The sequence below is a fragment of the Prunus persica genome, chromosome G1, assembly GCF_000346465.2.
Source record: "Prunus persica cultivar Lovell chromosome G1, Prunus_persica_NCBIv2, whole genome shotgun sequence".
Lineage (NCBI taxonomy): Eukaryota > Viridiplantae > Streptophyta > Magnoliopsida > Rosales > Rosaceae > Prunus > Prunus persica.
Window position 1 is genome coordinate 40,146,794 of NC_034009.1, and position 12,915 is coordinate 40,159,708.

General features: G+C 38.6%; 2 protein-coding genes across 5 annotated transcripts; one reads left to right on the plus strand and one right to left on the minus strand.

Annotated features, from left to right (window-relative positions):
* LOC18790012 (EIN3-binding F-box protein 1) lies at positions 259 to 4,068 on the plus strand. The gene is made up of 2 exons (XM_007225054.2): positions 259 to 618; positions 1,299 to 4,068. Exons 1-2 carry the CDS (start codon positions 594 to 596, stop codon positions 3,212 to 3,214), a joined length of 1,941 nt encoding a protein of 646 aa, XP_007225116.1. The 5' UTR covers positions 259 to 593; the 3' UTR covers positions 3,215 to 4,068.
* LOC18791521 (protein WVD2-like 6) lies at positions 5,856 to 10,571 on the minus strand. 4 transcript variants are annotated; one of them, XM_007223071.2, is made up of 9 exons: positions 10,153 to 10,571; positions 9,145 to 9,427; positions 8,809 to 9,054; positions 8,623 to 8,663; positions 8,370 to 8,441; positions 8,160 to 8,259; positions 7,992 to 8,063; positions 7,802 to 7,912; positions 5,856 to 6,773 (listed from the first exon to the last, which is right to left on the minus strand). In XM_007223071.2, the coding sequence occupies exons 2-9, from the start codon at positions 9,412 to 9,414 to the stop codon at positions 6,300 to 6,302; spliced, it is 1,386 nt and encodes a 461-aa protein (XP_007223133.1). In that variant the 5' UTR covers positions 9,415 to 9,427; positions 10,153 to 10,571; the 3' UTR covers positions 5,856 to 6,299. The 4 variants fall into 4 exon arrangements, with proteins under 4 accessions (XP_007223133.1, XP_020419767.1, XP_020419763.1 ...); XM_020564178.1 differs by having other exon boundaries at positions 8,824 to 9,054; positions 10,153 to 10,550; XM_020564174.1 differs by having other exon boundaries at positions 8,623 to 8,666; positions 8,824 to 9,054; positions 10,153 to 10,550.

Here is a 12,915-nt window from a genome sequence, read left to right on the forward strand (position 1 = left end):
CCAAAAAGTGTTTTATATTAAGCTTATTCCAATAAGAAAGCTTTGTTATCCTGTTAAACCAAGACTTCTACCATAGAGAGGAGATATTTCTACATCAAATCCAAACCAAACAGCACCACACCATAACCTTGTGTCCAAACAGCCCACTAAGCAAACCAAATACCAAAACCAAACGTAAAAAAAGCAGGTTGCGGTTTCTGGTATTCATTGGGTGGGTGGAAGAATATTACAAAGAAACCCACTTTCATAGCCCAAATACACTGCATGTGAGTTTTCATTGCGTGTATGATCAAGTACCGAAACCTCCCATTCACAATAAAATCTCCTAGCTGACCAATACGCACCCTTCATTTCTCTCTTCCCTCGCCTCCTCTCTCTCTCTCTCTCCCCTTCTCTCTCTCCTTTTTGCCCTATCTGATAGGGTTTTCATGTCCTTGTAAGCTCCTATCTCTCATGCATCACTGCATCCAAGCACTATACGCCGTTGTTGTAGCCTTAATCTTTTCTGGGTCTCTCTTTTTTGCTCTCTTTCGAGGGTTTTTCGGTGGAAAGCTTTGCGGGTTCGACCTCCTGGGGTTTTTTGAGCTGTACCCATGTCAAAGCTCCTTGGTTTCGCTGGTAAGCTTTCAGCTTTTTCATGTTTACGTGTTAAGTTTCAAGATTGTTGACTTACTATATTTGGGGGTTTGTTTGAAATTTGTGGTTTCAAGGCTGTTTACCTTAAATAGTTGTAGATCAGAGATGAAATTTTGTGACTTGACATGATCTAGCTTGTTGATTAGTCGGGTTTTCTGGTTTTGTTGTGAAATTCGTGCATACATGATTCAGAGTACGAGTTCTGATTTCAGTTTCATTTTTGAAATGATAGTTTAACTGTTATTGGTCATGGATCTTATTTTGCTGTAAAAAGTTTAGGACTCTTGAAGGCTTAAGTAAAATAGTTGTACGTTTGAAACCTTGAGATGGGATGTGCCTTCTGGTTCATGTATTTAATTTTAGGTTTAATCTTTTCCTCTTTTGGGTGAAATTTATTGCTTTGGATAAGTTAAATTAACGCGTCATGGATCTGATGTGAGATCTTTAATATGAATAGCTTATTGCTTTGAATGAAAGTCTAATTGTGAATTTTTTTTTTCTCGTTTGATATTCTATGCATATGTATTGGATTGGATCTTCATTAGTTTACTGCAAAACTGTATATAGGGATTTGTATCATGTTAGATAACTGACGCTACTTGCAGTTACCTACCTGCCTTGTAACATATTATGAATGCTAATATTATGTTCTTGGTTAACAGGTAATGATGATTTTTGCCCTGGGGGGTCAATTTATACAAACCCCAAAGAACCTAGCCTCTTTTTGTCCCGTGGTAATCATGCGGATGTCTTTTTTACTCCTCGCAAGAGGTCTCGCATCAGTGGTCCGTTTGTTTTCAGTGAAGAAGGTTTTGAGCAGAAGAAGCCGGTGTCTATTGATGTTCTACCAGATGAATGCCTCTTTGAAATCTTTAAACGGCTACCTGGAGGTGAGGAAAGGAGTGCCTGTGCTTGTGTTTCCAAGCGCTGGCTTACACTTTTAAGTAATATCCATAGGGACGAATTCTGCAGCAACACAACCAACCTATTGTTGAACCCTCAGGATGAGGTCACTGGAAATAAGGATCAGGAGGTTGAGAGTTGTGGATATCTTTCCAGGAGCTTGGAAGGGAAGAAGGCAACAGATGTTAGACTTGCTGCCATTGCCGTTGGAACTGCTAGTCGAGGAGGATTGGGAAAACTTACAATCCGAGGAAGCAATTCTGGTCGTGGGGTGACAAACCTTGGCCTTAGGGCGATATCCCATGGCTGTCCTTCTCTGAGGGTTCTTTCTTTGTGGAACGTGTCCTCTATTGGGGATGAAGGCTTGTGTGAGATTGCTAATCGGTGTCATATGTTAGAGAAGCTTGACCTCTCCCAATGTCCTGCAATATCTGATAAAGGTTTGGTTGCAATTGCAAAGAAGTGTCCTAATTTGACTGACTTATCGCTTGAATCCTGTTCTAACATTGGGAATGAAGGTCTTCAAGCTATTGGGCAGTGCTGCCCCAATCTCAAATCCATTTCAATCAAAAACTGCCCTCTTGTTGGGGATCAGGGAATTGCTAGTTTGTTATCTTCGGTCTCTTATGTCTTGACAAAGGTGAAGCTTCAGGCGTTGGCCATCACTGATGTGTCTCTTGCTGTTATTGGACACTATGGCAAGGCTATCACAGATCTTGTCCTTACCAGCATCCCCAATGTCACTGAGAGGGGTTTCTGGGTCATGGGTAATGGTCATGGGCTGCAGAAGTTGAAGTCCTTCACTGTTACATCTTGTCAAGGTGTAACAGATACTGGGCTTGAAGCAGTAGGGAAAGGCTGCCCGAATTTGAAACAGTTTTGCCTTCGCAAATGTCTATTCATTTCTGACAGTGGGTTGGTATCATTTTGCAAAGCAGCAGGATCGCTTGAGAGCCTTCATTTGGAGGAGTGCCACAGGATTACCCAGTATGGGTTTTTTGGTGCTCTTTCAACTGGTGCAAAATTGAAGGCTGTAGCATTTGTCTACTGCTTGGGACTTAAAGACCTGAACTTAGGATTGCCTGAGGTGTCTCCATGCCAATCTCTTCGATCATTGTCCATTCGTAACTGCCCTGGATTTGGGAATGCTGGCCTGGCACTGTTAGGTAGACTTTGCCCTCAACTGCAGCATGTGGACTTCAGTGGGCTTGAGGGTATAACAGATGCTGGGTTTCTCCCACTACTTGAGAACTGTGAGGCTGGCCTGGTAAAGGTTAATCTTAGTGGTTGTGTGAATGTAACAGACAAGATGGTTTCATCCATGGCTAAGCTACATGGTTGGACTCTGGAAATGGTAAATCTTGAAGGTTGTAAGATGATCAGCGATGCAGGCTTGGTAGCAATTACAGGGAACTGCCCATTGCTTAGTGACCTTGACGTCTCAAGGTGTGCAATCACCGATTTTGGAATTGCATCCCTGGCCTGTGCAGACCAGCTAAATCTGCAGATCCTCGCCATGTCAGGGTGCCCTTTAGTGTCAGACAAGAGCTTGCCTGCTTTGGTAAAAATGGGTCAGACCCTTCTGGGCTTGAATCTTCAGCACTGCAAGGCAATCAGCAGCAGCACTGTTGACCGGCTTGTGGAGCAGCTATGGCGTTGTGATATCCTTTCCTAGGCTGGGAAGAAAAGGGGTAATTGCCTACTCTGGAATCAGAATCACCACCTACAACGATGAGGGTTGAATAGTCAGGAAGTCAAGAATCGTAGTCAGCTTTTGTGAGTAACCACAGCTTATTTAGTTTTTGGGTCCATCAGCAATGGGTCTTTAGACATCAAGTTCCCCGGTTCCCTTTTCCAGGGAAAATGGCCATTTACTCCTTTTTTGCAGGTTTCCTATCATTGGAGATCTGTTCCTGGTATTTTGGCGCTCGGTAAAGGGCTGTCGCTGAATGGCCATATATCCCTGAGAATATTGCTACCGGGTTCTTGATCTAGGTTGTCTTTCCAGTTCGCATTTGTCCTGGTTTTGTATTGCTAGGTGTAGGGAAGCTCTTGTTTTTGCTTGGTTATGTTTAATGCTTAGGCCAAGCTCTTTTAGGGTTCCTACCATACCTAGTTCTAAGTCTGTTGATTGTTGGTTTTACCGAGTCGTTCACGTTTTTTTACTTGTATTCTGTACGTGATGGTTGGGTCTTATGTTTTCCTCAAAGGGTTTAGATCAGAGTTCCGTAGTCATTGATTTGTCTAGAGGTCCTGTGTTGGGTTGCTTTTGGCAGTTCAAAGTTTTGATGCTTTGTGTTTGGGGGCTTTGGCCTTGGCAGCTTTTTATGAGTCTGCCATGACAATCCTTTTCCTTCATGGAGGGTGGAGGGTTTGTTTTTTTTACCAAGCCCCTGTTTTTCAGGCATCATTTGTTCATGAACTGTACTCTGCAACTCGTTAATTATGTAATGAACTCTGTATCTGCCCTTTGCGATGTATGCTTTGAATTATAATGAATAAAATTCTCAGTCGTGTTTTATGATATAAGATTGTGATCTTGATTCATTTTTGTTCTACTTTCCGCTCCAAAGATGCAAAAATGATGTAAGCAATTCTTGATACGGTGGAAGCTGTTAACGTGTGCCAACTTTTGTGAGCTCGCTTTATGCGAAGCTTCCTTGGCATATGAATAAATGTTTTGGACATTTCAAAAATGTTGACCATATATTCAGCCTTTGTGGCAGAAGTCCTTGGAAGGAGAAACAGGTGTGAAATGGGAATAATATTATTTTGTCATTTTTGGTCGTCACGTGTAATAAATTTTTTATGTGGCAGTCTGTGATTGATTGAGATAATATTATTTTGCCATTCTCGGCCATTACGCGTGATAAATTTTTCACGTGACAGTCTGAAATTGACTGAGAATAACAAAAAAGTGCAACCCAATTCAATTCAAGTTTTTCTGCAGAGGTTTCAATGGCCAATTAAACTTTTCTAAGGGAAACTGTGGAGAGAGAAATAAAGGTCAAAAAGCTTGTGGGAAGTCAACCTTTTTTTTTTTTCCTTTTTTTTCTGGCCCATGACCTTTAGTTAAAGGCACCTTCAACAAGATTGTTTGTATATCTTCATGATGGTGGGCTTGATCTAGTTCGCATTTGCCTCTCTATAATGGTGGTTGCCCTAATTATTCTTGTCTCTATGATTGCTGTCTTGTCTTGTTCACACAAGCAAAACACGCATTCATGGAAAGTGGAGCCTTGCTAGAATATGATGGTGGTGGTGATGGTGGTGGCAAGTGATAACCACTAATAAGAGTTTGTGCCAAATGCTTGAGAACCACATCTCTAAAAGCTTGAATTAATGTAAGTCCTGGAAATTGGAAGACAATTTTGCTTTTTGCATTTGATTTTTTTTTTTTTGTTGCCACATAGCAGACAGCCTGTTCATGTTAATCATAGAATACCACTAGCAAGATTTTTTTTTTTTTTTTGGGGGGGATTTATGATCAGTATATATATTAAAGTGTTTAAAAATGTATATGAGCAACCAATCATTTACTCCAAAAAAGGTTATGCTGTTATCGTCTGAATCAAGTTAAAGAAGAGGATTGAGTTTTACATTCACTGTTTGCTTAGGTTGATTTCATGTTCATATCTCCATTCCAAAGCAAATCAGCTCTCTCTTCAAAAGCTTTTGATACCCTATTAGTCAATCAATGGCCGGAAGGCTGTTGTAAATTGTAAGAAAGTGGAAGAAAGTGAAGAAGAATCGAAAGAAATTGCATAGGATAAATCAAGGAAAACAGAGAAACTGAAGAAAATGCAGGAAAACTGCAAGAGACCTGGTTATCCATGCCCAAATGATGACCCGGCCCATTTCCATATCCCCTTCATTTAATGTCAGCCAGTTTTCTCTATTATAGGAAAAGAGTGTCTTGGTCTCTATGTAGCCGGTTGTGGCCTTGCGGTTGCACAGAAGTTAACCAAGCCTTAAAAGACCAAGACCACAACCGGATGCATACAGACCAAGGCCACAAAAGACTCCGGTACCACGGAAGTTAACCAAGCCTTAAAAGACTAAGGCAACAACCGGATGCATAGAGACCAAGGCCACAAAAGACTCCGGTACCTCCTTGTGGTTTTTGTTTCCAACACTTAAGACTCACGTCTAAATCAAGCAAAACGTAAACAGCTTGGCTTGTTGTAGACTATAAAACTAGCTCCATCTTGGTTTTCTCATAAATTGCACAAGCCATGGTTCAAAGTCGAAGCCATCTAACTTCGAAATTACCCTGCTTGGAGTTGAAGTAACATAAGAAAGCAAATAGTTCAGGATATTTACAACACAAAATCAGCCTTGATTGATTCCACAATTCCCAATTGTTCAACAAGACAGCTTAAACAGGATATATTTCCAAGCACGAACTATCTAACAAAAGTTTTCAAAATTTTCCCCAAGTCTTCTTCCCAATTATCTGGCCAACTAATGCAATGCTTAAACATATAAATTAGACAAAACAACCTGGCACATAGTTACATACAGTGCGGAAAACTGGAGTGCAGAATTCCAATGACAAGACCAGCAACCTTGAAAGCAAGCAAGCACACAACAACAACCATGCTGCTGACTACAGACAAGACAGACATCACAAACTATAATGCAAAATTCTTCATGCCTTCTTCGTCGAATTGATTCAGGTATAATACCTTTCTTATTTTCATAACCGGAGTCTTTTGAGGGCTCTCTCTGGTGCATCCAGTTTTGTCCATACTTTGTACTCAATGCTCCAAGGCTATAGGTTCTTCTTGAACATAGATGGGATCATGTTGCTCTTCAACCACTGTCTCGTCATCTGTATGGGGCTGTGCTTCACTTGTCTCAGCCTTCGGAACTGCCTCCTGCTCTTGGGTGTCAGATCCAGCTTCACTTTTTGCATTGGGCAAGGTGGCATTCTCCTCATTCATTGCATCAATTAAGTTGTTTTTTCCCTCATTTGTTGCCTTAGAAGTAATTTTTCGCTCATTCCCCGCATTAGGTAAAGTGGTCTTTTCAGACGGCAGTCTAGGAAGAGACTTCCGTTGTGGCTTCTTTGGATGCACAGGAGAAGGCCCTTTAGCAGAGTTCTGAGGAACTTTCTCATCCAGACTAAGCCTGCTTGATCGATCATTGGTATTACTGTTTCCTTCAGAAACTGCGGGAGGTAAGCTCTTTCTACGGCCGAGCTTGGGAGACTTGGCCCTTGTTGTTGGTATCTGCATCCATTGTAATAAAGACGTCAAGGCCAAAACAAACTTCACTAACAATCCCATATCCAATAAATAAATTAACCCTGAATGCTGTCAAATAACAGCAAAGTACAGTGAAGCAGGATTATCATGATGTCATGCTCGCTTTAACCAAAAGTAGGCCTATAGGAACCCATTAGAGAAACCCTCAGATGCAACTTAGGAACTATATAATCTAAACATAAGTAGGAATTCATGTTCAGATTTTATATTAGTCAAGAAAACTGACACAGATTCCTTTTTCTCATTGCAAGGAGGTTAACAAAGAACTGAGAATCCATGTCTGGACACATACTTCTTCATATACTTCCAGTCGACTATCAAAATGAAAACAGTAATAGCATGGTGCAGTATTGGGTACAAAGAAACTTGTTAACAAAAACCAGATATGACCAGTTGTTCCCACCAGCAAATTGAATGGGGTAAGATGATGTGTTATAATTAAGTGATTTATAACTTGTAGGATTGGCATGGTTAACATTTGCAAATTGCCAAGGATGAAGGAGGTATGAACTTAAAAGTTTAACTGATAATAGATGCATTCTGTTCATATCATGCCTGAAATAAAAGAAAGGGTACAATACTAAAGAATAGGCAATTAACTTAAGACTAGTAAATCTACACACTAAGGGAACATTGTCCACGGATACACATGCTACTAAACTAAGAAATATAAACAAGAATCCATGGGAAGATCTACCTAAGGAATCCATACCAATGCCCGTAAGATAACTATAATGTAAGAAAACTAGCAATGCAACCAGCATGAGTCCAACAGGGGAATGGTCACTGAAGAACACGCTTGCATTACAAATCACCATTCAGAACTTTCTCAAATAACATATTTGCACACCCTGCGACTAATATATACATGATTGAAAAATGAATTCTCCAAACTATAGCAACCAAATCAAATTCACCAGAAAACTGCCACTTACACATGAACAATAGAAAATGCACTATGCCATTTATGATTTTAAAAAGAAAAAGAATACCTTCTTTAGCTCCACCTTAGGAGGTGGAGGCTCCTGATAGAAGCTTGGCATTGGAGTTGCTTTAAAAGTCAGTTTCTTCCTGAGCATCCTAATCTCAGCTTCTAGAGTTTCCTGTAAAAGAATGGAATAATTTCAAATTAAGAACAGGTTGCATGAGCATGTTTATCGTTAAACAGTGATTGAATACCACCTTAGACTTGGCTTGCAAATTATTCTTCTCCATCTCCTTTGCATGTATCTTTTCCTCGAGTTTAGTGTAGAACTGCCAAATGTAATTGTAAACATTACATTGATAACAGAAATAACGCTGGAGGACACAGCACAAAAAGAGCAGAAGATACAAACGCAGAAAGCTAACCTCTCTCCTTTTCTCAGCTCGTTCATCACACCTAAAACTGAAACCGTAGTTCGGAAGTGTACTGACCCTAGGTGGTTTCATGTCTCCTTCTGTAGGACTTCTAAGCAGCAGTTAAGGATAAATGATAAAACAATAACGAAAATCTAGACAGAAAATGTAGGAAGACCAACAGCTTTGGAAGACAATAAATGTTTAAAATGATTAGGATACAAAGAGGATTGTGATTCTCCTTCAGCCTTATTAAGGGAGTCTTTTTTCAAAGGCTTCAGCTTTGTCTTCTCCCTGTAAAAGAAAAATCACAATAAACAAATAGCTAAGTTAAGAAGTCAATAGAGATGGTTGCCAATTTAAACATCTCAACTAGAGCTGATCACCAAAAATTACGAAGAGACAATAAAACATAAGAGATATAAGGCATTAGGGAGAGACGAAGAAATAGAGCATAAGCACAAGCAGTACTCACACGGTGCCTTCAGACAATTCTGTATCGGATTTCTCAAGTTGCTGCTGCAATAAGATAGAGATTAGATACAATGATCAACAAGCACAAAGATATAAAATTAAAAAAACCAAACAACAAAAAAAAGTTGTATCCAAATATTGGGCAAGCTGCGAGGGAAAGAAATCAAGGGTAATTATCGACTTTTACATTGGATGACTGAACCTGTCGCCCATTAAATGATCTAGTCTTGTTAGGCTGTTTTGGGCGTGAAGTTGTAGCAGCTGAACCATTTGAGACAGCAGCTGTCACCTCTCCATCATTTCCATCTTTACTTTTCTTCATCCAAACTGGCGAGACATTCTTGGGACCAGAAGGCTTCTCATTCTTGCTCTTACCTTGACCTTTCTGCACTTTGGTTTGCTTTGAATGAAGAGAGCCTTTCACTTCCCCTTCCTGCATCACAAACACATAAATTGGCATTGCAATCAGGTCTGGAGTCATATAATTACTAAAACCAGCCAACCAAAATCCAGCATTCCCTACCTTAGCAATAGTCAAAGCGATAGTCAAACCATTTCTTTCAGGGTTGACAGTGGATTCCTCTTTGGCTTCCCCAGTAGATGAGTTATTAGTCACACCATCATCCAACTTGACGACATTTTCAATTTTCCCATTTGGAGCTGCAGTCTCGGTCGTAGTAGTTTCGCTGACAGTCCCATTTATGTTGTCTGAAACAACACCAGGTTGTCCATGAACACCATTTTGATGAGCCACCTCAAGCCCATAGGTGGCTACCAAATTATCCGAATCCATGACACACAGGAAACTACAAAAACAAAAAAGACATTATCATTTTTAAACCATAAACAGCTGAATATAGGTCATGGGTCATAAACATTCCTGCATGCTAGGACGAGAAATAACCATATGTTTAAAACTGTTATCCATAGAGGAGTTACAAGACATCTCGGACTGTAAAATATGAACTCGAATTAAGGATTTGCACATATTGCCCCATCAAACTGTTAATTATTTTCCCCCAATTTCTCAGCAACCAAACAAAGTATTCATATACTCGCTGCCCTTAGGCATCAATCAATTGAACGAAATTCCAAAATGATTTCAATCAGAAATCAGTAGAAGAAACAGAACCAAAATGAATCTGTTCACCTCTATCCTTTGTTTTATCAAAATACACCAAGATTTAAAATTGAAAAATAAATAAATAAATACATATATAATCTAATAAAATCCACATCAACCGCAAAACACAAGCGCATTTCCAGGAACAAAAATCTGTCATTTTACATTGATCTAACATAAACATGCAACAAATAATTAGTAACAGAAACCAACGATCCGTACGGTTACTGAGAAAGTGGAAAACAATAAAAATCGATAATAAGCTATCCCGAGAGCTCAAAACTCAATCTTGAAGCCGAAAACAACACAAAAAGCACACGATTCAATAGTTCCCTCACATTTTCCGCTCATTTTCTCGGCACCCAAACGGACTGTCAATGTAAAACAAGCTCAACAGTTTCCACTCACCTCGATAAGCGTGAAACAATCAAAACTCCATTAGCTCGGGCCGGACCGGAGAGATGGGTTCAAGGATCTGAGCGCCGGAGAGCAAGGGTACGACAGTGACGACGGCTGAAGCGGATCGGAGGATCCGAACCCAGAAAAGGGAGGATCTTTTCGGATTCAAAAGTCGGAGCTTTGATTTTTCCTTTTCATTTTTTTCGGGTTTAAGAAAGAAAATGCGAATAATAATAATAAAAATTCTTGTGGATTTGAAATTTGAAAGAGCGAGTTGAAGCTTATGAAATATGGAAAATGGAAAAAGAAATGAAATTATATGTGAGTTGAGTGAGTGAGTGAGTGAGAGAAGACACGGACTGAGTTATGACTCGGAGGGAGAGGTTTGTGTGTGTGCGTGTTTATACGATTGGGATTTAAAAACCAAATCCAGGTCAGGTCAGGTCACTCTCTGTCTCTGCCCCAACCAAATACACCCCATATACGGCTACGAATACCATACACGGTTTTACGGTTAGACGGTTTTACGTTTTCGGACAAATACAGTTTTAAGGTTAAGTAACCACCTACTTACCAAGTAACCAACCCCCACTTTCCATCTATACTTCTAGAATTTGAAGAAATATTTATTAAATATTAATATAATTTTTTCTGAACATAGGTGGAAAATCGAACTCTTTCATCATTAGAAGAAGAAATACGAGTCAATGAGGTCTAGCCCAGTGAAAATTGGCATTGTCTTCCATACAAGAGATCTTAGATTCAAATTTCTATAACATCTTGGTTGTGTGAATGTGAGAAACTTCTATAGTTTAGACTAATGCTTGTACTAAAAAAAATGAAGAAGAAGAAATACGAACCAATGGGGTCTAGTACAGTAGAAAATGATATTGATTTGCAGACTAGAGGTCTCATGTTAGAACCTCCATGGCACCTTGGTAATGGGTGTATATGAATCCTCCTTTCTCGTTGTGGTTTAAACTTCCCCTTATATTAGAAGAAGAGGAAAAAAAAAAAAAAAAAAAAAGGAAATATTTTACTTGCTAGGAATTGAGGAAGCTAACTTATATCCATAAAATTTTATATGTTGAATGAATATAGTTTTAATTTTGATATTTCAGGTTTCCCTCATATTCACAATTGATATATTGTTTAAAAGAAACTCCTCTTTCAAAAAATAAATTTGAAGGTAGTGGGTACCTAATTTACTAAAAATGATGATTCATATTTCCTTTTCGTTGGTTATTTTGTTTTCAGATCATAGAGGTTTCTGATTTCTTACTTTACTTTCTCTGGTGGAAATGTGTCTCTTCTCTTCTATCACTTTCTCTTACCAATCATATGGAAAGTGCAATTATGGAAATTAATTTTCTTCCCCTCTTCTTGCCAATTATGTGATAAAATGCATTTTGCAGATCTAAAATCTTTACTTCCTAAACAAATTTAGAAATTATCACCTCTTTCTCATTCTGTGGATTTTGTGGGGACAATGACTTTTCTTTTCTTATAGTTGTTATCAAATTCAGTGTTTCTCCACTAGAAAATCAATATTTTACTCTCTATATGGAAGAACGAAAAAAAAAAAATTGTTATATTATTTACATTTTTGTATATTTTCCATTTTTTCTTCAAAAATATAAGGAAAAAAAATATAGGAAAATACTAGCTACATAAATAAGTTTTGTAGTATATTAGGTCACACTTGCATGGTGAAATTAATCAACGAGTTGTAATATGGGTAAACAACATTTTATATTGCATGAACTCGAGGTATAGAAATAATAAATACATACACATGTGATGATATGAGTTAATTAGTAACACCGTCGCATTGAAAACCTACTCAACTACATATACTTTCTACATTCTCTGATCTCATTCTAATCGTGCAATGTGATTTGATGATCAAAACCGTCTATGTTCTAAGTCACCCTTTAAATGTCATCTTGAAAATAGTCCTCAAATCAGAAATGGTTTAGTCATGTAATTTTCATACAATAAAGAGACGATCTTAGTGTTTTAAATTATCACACTATTAATCAAATGACTAAACGCTGATTTAGTCATTTTTTGCGAGAATTATATCATTGAATGATGACCTAGAAAATGAACCATTTCTATCAACATGCCAAAATAGGAGGTGGAACTGAGAATTTTAAAAGAAAATATGACGAAAAAAGTAGCTTGGATTCCCCAAAAATAAAAACAAGAGAAATATTTTAAAAGTTTGTCATATTTTTTCAAATTGAAAGCCATGCTATAAGAAAATCTTAATCAATAAAGTCTGTACTTTAGAACGAGTTATCTTATTATTTGCAATTTAGCAATACAAATTTGCTCATCAGGCAATCTCTCAGTTACACTTTAAAATAGTATCTCAAAATGTTACACTTGTGCCTCTACTTTCGTATGACTTGACAAGAAAAACTCCTGTCCGAACTAAAATTTTCTTGCGTGATAGAAAGAGAAAGATAGAGTGGAAGAAGAGGGGATGAGATCGTGACAAACCGACCAATTCAGCTGAGTTGTCGGGTGTGTAAAGTAAAGAGCTGCATGCAACCGACACCTTCTTTACAGGCCAGTGGCCACCATGCGATCTGATTGTATGTAACCGAAGAAACTTCCCACTCTCTCTCTCTCTCTCTCTCTCTCTCTCTCTCTCTCTGCTCTTATTTATAGCCTACTGTTGCAAATTCATACTTTTTCTGTGCCCAGACTTAAATATATGGATGGCATCCACATGCATGGGCATGGCAATCTCTCATTGGCTGC

Bases quoted from the DNA above. Each gene is read 5' to 3' on its own strand.
- LOC18790012 (XM_007225054.2), top strand. From the start codon at position 594: ATGTCAAAGCTCCTTGGTTTCGCTG. The intron at 619-1,298 runs GTAAGCTTTCAG...CTTGGTTAACAG, and splicing joins AAAGCTCCTTGGTTTCGCTG to GTAATGATGATTTTTGCCCT.
- LOC18791521 (XM_020564167.1), bottom strand. From the start codon at position 9,414: ATGGATTCGGATAATTTGGTAGCCACCTATGGGCTTGAGGTGGCTCAT. The intron at 9,055-9,144 runs GTAGGGAATGCT...TTTGTGATGCAG, and splicing joins TCGCTTTGACTATTGCTAAG to GAAGGGGAAGTGAAAGGCTC. The intron at 8,667-8,808 runs GTAAAAGTCGAT...ATCTTATTGCAG, and splicing joins GACAGGTTCAGTCATCCAAT to CAGCAACTTGAGAAATCCGA.